Source organism: Alligator sinensis, unplaced genomic scaffold (genome assembly GCF_000455745.1).
Source record: "Alligator sinensis unplaced genomic scaffold, ASM45574v1 scaffold647_2, whole genome shotgun sequence".
NCBI lineage: Eukaryota > Metazoa > Chordata > Crocodylia > Alligatoridae > Alligator > Alligator sinensis.
In genome coordinates this window covers 3,441,881-3,449,582 of record NW_005841832.1, presented here as the reverse complement: position 1 = coordinate 3,449,582, position 7,702 = coordinate 3,441,881, and the positions used below count along the sequence as shown (strand labels likewise).

The 7,702-nt window shown below is 53.8% G+C and overlaps 1 protein-coding gene across 1 annotated transcript in view; it reads left to right on the top strand.

Moving 5' to 3' along the window:
- PPP6R1 (protein phosphatase 6 regulatory subunit 1) overlaps window positions 1–1,634 on the top strand; it is a 23,310-nt gene extending 21,676 nt beyond the window's left edge. Inside the window, 2 exon segments of the mRNA XM_025196710.1 lie at window positions 265–405; window positions 1,517–1,634. Of these exon segments, the coding sequence (XP_025052495.1) occupies window positions 265–405; window positions 1,517–1,634 (259 nt within the window).
- Window positions 1,635–7,702: the final 6,068 nt, after the last annotated feature.

Below are 7,702 nucleotides of genomic sequence, written 5' to 3'. Positions count from 1 at the left end.
CAGGAAGTGAGTACCCCTGGGGAGCGAGATACCCTATGGGGGGGGTGCCGAAAGTGTCCCACCCAGTCCCAAATCCTATGCAGCTAGGAGGGAATTCAACTTCCTCTGTAGTCACAGGCTGGTCTGTAACCAGTCACTTAGGAAGGTGATCTCCTCTGGAGCACATGGGGGGGGCGGTGCCAGGCTGGCCAGGCCTGTGGGAATGGTGAGGGGGATATTAGACTGGGTGGGCTCAGGATGGCTGGTGGGTTCCATGCTGCTGCTTAACTGCCCCTTTTCTGCCCCAGGTCTCCAGGAGTCCCCCCACATGGGTTCACCTCCCCAGGCGCTGAACGGCGAGCTGGAAAGCCACGCCAGCTCCCCCACCGAAGGCCAGCCCCCCCACCGAGGGCTAGCCCGCATGGAGTAAGAAGGGTGCAGGGTGTGGGGCTTGTAGATGCAGTGGAAGGGACTACCCTTGGCCACGTCCCTTCTCAGTCATCTCCTTTACATTAGTAGGTGCCCTAGGGGTGGGGTTTAGCCAAGGGGAAGAGCCATTTCTGGCCCCACCCTTCTCCAGATGAGTGTCCCTTAAGGTTTGGCCGCATAGAAGTGTGGGAAAGGAAGCCCTGCCTCCTTGGCTGTGCCCCTTTACCTTGGAGGGAGGTCTTCAAGGGGAGGGGACGTTTTGTCCCTTCCAGTGGCAGCCGGTCAACAGGGGGCACTCGGGCACCACCCCACCAGTTTCAAAATGACACACACAAACTGTCAGTTAAATACATTTTTAAAAATAATAGTATTGTTAATTAGAAGTATCCAAAACAGCATCAGTTGAATTAACAATGTAAACAGAAGTAATAATAATTTGTTCTTGCCTATGTCTCCTAGTAACATAATCAGTTGTTATGCGTGTTCACTACACATACACAACAAAAAGTTGAGTGTGTGCAGTAAACACCTTGGGATGACCTCCTTACTGCCCAAGTGACACATGAGCAGTAGAAACACCTGAACAGCTTGAATGGATGGCAATAACCACTTGTTTAAGTGGGCAGCAGTGTGGCTGTACTGACACAGCCCAGGGGAAACCCCCAACCTTGCGGGAGGGGGCGGGGAAAGGGCAGAGCCTGATGCATTCAGTCTCCCAAGGTTTGGCTCAAGCTTACTTTCCTACTGGAGCCTGTGAGGTAAGTGGGGCTTGCAGGGGGCTGGGGAGTTGCGGGGCAGGGGGGGAAGCTGGCTGGGGGCTGAGAGAAGGGCAGGGTTTGCAGTCAGCCCTGCACTCTGGCTGGGAGTGGGGGGACCTGTGGGGTGTGGAGCAGGGTGGGGGTAAGACTTGCAACTGGATGATACAGTGTGATGCCCCACCTGTCTCAGAGTTCACCAGCTGTGCCTGGCCCCCTCCTAGCATCTCCCTTTAGGGTAGTGCTGTGGAATGGATTCTGTTGGGGGCGGGGCATGGAGCTTGTGTGGCTGGAGGAGAAGCCATGCTTGGCCCCACCCCTCCAGCTGAATTTCTCCCCTCTTCTTTCTTCAGCACAGAAGGGGCCTCCCCATCTACCTCTTATCCTACCCCGCAGTTCCCAGGGCTCACAGACCCCCCCAGGACAGAGAGCGGCTTCCCTCAGAGGCAGCAGCAGCCAGCAGCCAGGTGAGGGTTGGTCCCAGGTGTGGGGGCAGGGATTAACAGCCCCATGCAGAGTGTTGGCGGGGAGGGGCAATTATTTAGCCTGTGAACCCCACCACATACTCCTTCCTGGCTTAGTGCGAAAGCCCCCAAGGGCTCCTAGTGGGTACAGCCCTCCCTGGGGATATGTTTGCCAGGCTGGGGGGAGCAGCTGCAGGGGAGTCTCTTGGCCTGTGACACCTTTTGGGTGCTAGGTTGGGGGGACAGACTGATGGGCAGGGATGGTGAGGGCTGCTTTGGCAGTTCAGCCAGGTCATGCTGGGATTTCAGAGTGCACAAGGGCTTCAAGTAACACCCCTCCCCTTCTGTCTCTCCCCTTCTCTCCTCCCTATGTCTATCTGTCTCTGTCTTCCTCCTCCCAGATAAAGTTTTCAGAAGGCACCTGGGGAAATTGCCCATCATGAGCTGGGGAGGGGCTGGCTGGGGGCACCCCCCTGGCCCCTCCCCCTGGTTTTACCCATGGATTCCCTCCATTGGTGGTGCAGCTTGGCATGGGAAGGCGGGGTACATGAGTATATGGCCTCCCACCCACCCCATCACAACATGCTCACAGCAAGCGAGCAAATTCCCTACCGCCCTCCCCAATCAGGATACGGGGCCTGAGAAGCTGATCTGCTCCCTGCTGGTACCATGCCCCTCTTTCTCTTCCATTTCCCCCCCACCCCCCGGTCCCATGTTGCACTGAAACCACCGTGGTTCGATGGAATTAGAAGCTAATAGAGATGTGACTCTGGAAAGCACTAAATGCCTCGGGGGGGCTGCCCACCCTCCTTCCCTCCCACCCCCCAGAGGTAATGTCTCCCCTGCGGTAGCCCCCATCTGCTGCTGGGGGAGGGGGCATGGACTGGCTCACCCACTCCCATCCCAGGAGAGGCCTCTGCACTTCTGTGTAAGCACAACCAAAGACACCACCCCATGCCCTTCCACTACCCCCGTCTGTCAGATGCAGGGTCTTAGCACAGTGCACCCCCAAAAAAGAGCACAAGTGAGATGGGGGTGAGGGGAGTAGGCACCAGGGTGGGTACTCTAGGGGAAAAAGGAGACCACTGTGGGGTGATGGGGCCCAAGAGATTCCCCCCCCCCCCAGCCAGATTCCTGCCTCCCCAAAGGCTGAGGGTAGCTTTCCCTCCCATGTCCCACGGATCGCACCCCCAAAGCAGGTTCTAGGGGGTGGGGCTTGTCTAGCTCCACCTCCTTGGGATTACAGTGGGAGGTGTTTGTCTGTAGCCCTGCCCCCTTGGCTGGTCCATGTGGGAAGGGTTTTGTCCTAGCCCCACCTATGGGGGGAGGAGCTTTGTTGTAACCCCCTCCCCACCAGGCTAATGGTGCATCTCCCACCTTTGGCCACTGAGGTGGGGGCGGGTGATACCTGGTATGGCCCTGCACCCTCCTCCCACCCAGGGGTGGCATCTGGGGGGACCAGGGGAAGAGGAGCAGGGACCAGCTCCCAGGTGCTCTGGAACGGGAAGGAGTCTGTCCCACAGGAGCCCAGCCTGAGGTTGGGGTTGGGGGGCATCACCTTGGGGACTTGGAAGTGCTCATTCCACCCTCCTACCCACACCTGTCCCAGCAGCCTCACCACAGAGGTGCTCTGCTTGCACTAATTTTGGGGTTGCACTGGCAGTGCCCCTGCTGGCAGCACTGCATTGCTGCATTGTTCAGGAGTCTGTGGAGGGGGCCTGGTATGTTCCTCCCCCCCCCCGATGCCCAGCTTGATGGGCCCATGACTCTGAACTGGGGTGGCTGTGGCATGAGGGGCTCACTGGGGTGTGATCTGGGGCAGCAGGGCATATTTTGGTGGGGGAGGGGAACCAGTCCAGTTGTCCTACCCCTATCCTTGTCTTACAAGCACTGAACACCCCTCCCCAGAAAGCCAGTAGCAAACAATGACATCCTGGTAGCCCACTCCTCTCCCCTGTCCCGTTTCCACACCCCCCACCCCTTCCTGGCTACCACTCAGTGGCAATACTTCAAGCTCTTAAACACAAACCAACCAAGGAACTCAAGTGGCCTTTTTTGCGTGCGTCAGCCTGTGGCTGGGGCGTGGGGTGGGCCCCCCTGCCCCCGCCCACCCAGCACCCCCCACCCCCTCTGCTCTGTGTGTGTGTGTGTGTGTGTGTGTGTGTGTGTGTGTGTTTATGTCCAAAATTGTTTCTTTCTTTTTGTTATATTGGATGAAAATAAAAAATATTCAAAGCCTGGAAGCACTGCAGCTTTCTCCCTCCTGGGGCCCGGGAGAGGGGATCAGGGCTGCTCCATGCCTCTGTAGCGCATTCTCTGCTGTACAGATAGTGGTAGGGGAAATCGAGGCACAGGTTTGTGCACTGAGGTTGTTCAGGGAAACAGAGCTTGAAGACAGAGCCCAGGTGTCCTGGCTCCCATCTTCCCCCCCCCCCAACCCATTAGACCCTTTCATCCTAAATCGAGCTAGAGCCCACGCATCCTGGCTCCCGATGCTCCCTGCTGCCATGCATTTAGATCAGTTTATGTCTGCAAGCAGGGTACTACAAGATGCTTTTAAGGCTACCACAGAACATTAGCACTGTTGGGTGTGCAGACACCTATGCATGCTTCACAAGACAAACCCAGATATTTTGAATAGGAAGCCACCATGTCAAGCATTTTCTGACCTGTTGTGGCCTTTTTAAGATCCATGACAGACATATTTGAAACATAATTTGTGAATCCTGTCTTATGTAGTGACCTGAGCACATGTTCAATGGCCCCTGTACCTGTGATATCTTGAGAAATATATTAACTTTTTACAGCAGCAGCACGTTGGCTGCTGTAGTCCCCCTGCTTTACCTGTGGCAGATTGGGGTGCTGTCTCATGATTTCTCAGGGTTGATGGTAGTTTTGCAAAGAGATTAGATTATGGATTTGCACAAGATGTTTTGGATAGAGATGATCCTGCCTCAGGCAGGGGGTTGGACTAGATGACCTCTGGAGATCCGTTCCCAACCAATTTCTCTATGATAATTAACGGTGTGATACAATGAGGAATAAATCACAAAGTTATACATATTCTTAGAATCATAGAATATGATATATGTACTATCATACACATTATATAATACGTGTAATAACTTTGTGGCTGGGTCCTATCACACCTTGAATTGAACATGTGGCCAGTGGTCCTACCTCAAGCCCAAGGGAGCCTGTCAAGACCAGAGGCTGAGACCCTCACCCCACTTTTGGGACCCCCAATCCGGTGTAGTGCAGGGAGTCAAACTTGCTACTAGCCAGTGTAGGGGGAGCCTAGGATTGGGGACCCTTTGTGTAAGCATAAAACTGCCAGTTTCTACTCCTGCAGGGTGTTGCATAGTTGGTGAGGAGGTCCCTGTGGTTAAAGCTGAGCACATAGCTACATGGTCAGTGACAGTGGGGAGAATGCACAGAGGGAAAGTACGTGTGATAAGGTATGCAGGTACGAGGGTGTTTGCATACGAGTGCAACCCTGGGTTGTGAAGGGTTAACCAGAGAGAATCGGACTCTAAGCCCAGGAGCACCAGACCCAGGGAGCTGAGGGTGAACTAGGATTTCCAACGTGCCTTGAGAGCTGGGAGGAAGGATGCAACACTGCCACAGAACAAGAGAGTAGGGAGTGGGTGGGGTTGCCAACAGCCTGGAAAAATGGAAAACAGGACAATGGTCTGAACTAAGCCCCCAGGCTGCCTGGAGGGCTAGCAGGTGGGGAGAGTGGGGGAAAGTTGCTGCAACAGTGAGGGCCATTTTGTCCGGTGGCAGTGTGGATGGAGCAGGGGAGAGGTCTTGTTCCAAGAACCGTTGAAAGACACCCAGGGAGGTTGTGAAGTAGCCTTGCCTGAGTGCAGCTGGGGAAAGGATAGACTTCCCAACAAAGGAGACCTAAAATGGAGAGAGAAATCGATGACTGCTACAGAGCCAGACCTGAGTTGTTCCTGAAAGGCTGCAGACATCAGTGTGATCATGTGGGGCTGTTAAAGTCCTTGTGCCATCTGGGACATCCTGAAGTGTCCTTAAACCCTAACCCCACACAGTCTCATGTAATGTTACACTGTTAAAAAGGGTATTTTGCTTCCTGGTTTCCATGATGGGTTCCATGTTGCTGTTCTAATGCCTACGGGTGTGAATAAATCAGTCTCATTTATACCCTCCTGCTAAATTGATGTACTGAATCACCACAGCCACACACCCATGCCCCATCCAGGACGAGGGGGTTACAGTTTTAGGAAAATGCCCAATAGTAAGTAATTGATTCTAGAAGTAGTCTGTAAGTTGCCTGTGGTAGTAGTAAAAATAATGAATAGGCAGGAATTGAGCTATAAAAATGGGAACAAAGGGTCATTGGACTCCTGGGTTCCTGGATTATTGAACTGCTGGACTATGCCCCCAAATCTCCCAGCAAGACCCTGGACTGTCTGATCAACAGGATAAGGAGCAAGACTTACCAGCAAGGGTAACTAGTGCATTTCTGAGAATAAGGTTGTGTGCTGTCTACCCTTATGTGAGTGGAGGGGAAACTCCTGTCTTGAGCAATCTTGGGGATAGCTCTATCAAGTCTTTAGTCAGTGCAGATGTAGTTCAGGATCTTCTGGAAGGGCTAGACATTTTTAAATCTGCAGGTCCAGATGCCCTCCGCCCAAGGGTGTTGAGGGAGCTGGCAGGGGTCATTGCGGAGCCTTTGGCCCGGCTGTGTGAGCATTCATGGTCACCTGGCCAGGTGCTGGGGGATTGGAAACTGGCTAATGTGGTCTCTATTTTTAAGAAAGGGAGGAAGGAGAACCCAAGTAATTATAGGCCTGTAAGCCTCACCTCGGTGCTCGGGAAGCTCTTGGAGAGGATCATCAAGGAGCATATCTGTGGGGGGCTTGCAGGGGAGATCATGCTCAGGGGCAATCAGCATGGGTTCACCAAAGGCAGGTCCTGCCAGACCAACCTGATTGCCTTTTACTACCAAGTAACTAAATCCTTGGATGATAGTGTCACTGTGGACATAGTCTTTCTAGACTTTAAGAAGCCCTTTGACACTGTCTCTCACCCCATCCTCATCAATAAATTAAGTGACTGCGGCATTGATGCCTACACAGTTGGATGGGTAAGAAATTGGCTGATGGGGGGCACCCAGAAAGTAGTGGTGGACGGGTTGTACTCAACCTGGTGAGATGTGAGCAGTGGGGTACCCCAGAGCTCGGTCCTCAGGCCTGCACTGTTTAACATCATCGGCGACTTGGACAAGGGGGTGGAAAGCATGCTGTCCAAGTTTGCTGATGACACTAAGATGTGGGGCAAGGTGGACACACTTGAAGGGAGAGAGAGGCTGCAAATAGACTACAAAAGTGGGCAGATGAGAATAGGATGGGGTTCAACATAGACAAATGCAGGGTGCTGCACATCTCAAGCCAGTCCAGAGAGGTGATACTCCCCCTCTATGCGACTTTGGTCAGGCCGCAGTTGGAGTACTGCGTCCAGTACTGGGCGCCACACTTGAAAAGGGACGTGGTCAGCCTGGAGAGGGTTCAGAGGAGGACCACTCACTTGGTGAGAGGGCAGCAGGACAGGCCCTACGAGGAGAGACTGAAGGACCTGAATCTGTTCAGCCTCAGCAAGAGGAGGCTGAGGGGGGACCTGGTGGCTGCCTACAAGCTCATCAAGGGGGATCAACAGCAAATAGGAAGAGCTCTTTTCTCCCCAGCACCACCTGGGGTGACAAGGAACAATGGTAATAAGCTGATGGAGAATAGGTTTAGGTTGGAGATCAGAAGGCAATATTTTACAGTTAGGGTGGCCAAAATCTGGAACCAGCTTCCCAGGGAAGTGGTCCTCGCTCCTACCTTGGGCATATTCAAGAGGAGGTTGGACGACCACCTGTCTGGGGTCTTGTGAGCCCAGCATTCATTCCTGCCTGTGGCAGGGGGTCAGGCTAGATGATCTGTTCAGGTCCCTCCTGACTCTAGCTACTATGAAACTATGAGCGCTTTTTTTAAGTGCACCTCGCTGGTTCCCGGATCCAAGGGTGTGGGGTAACATCTGCACTGACTGTATAGCAGGATGGGA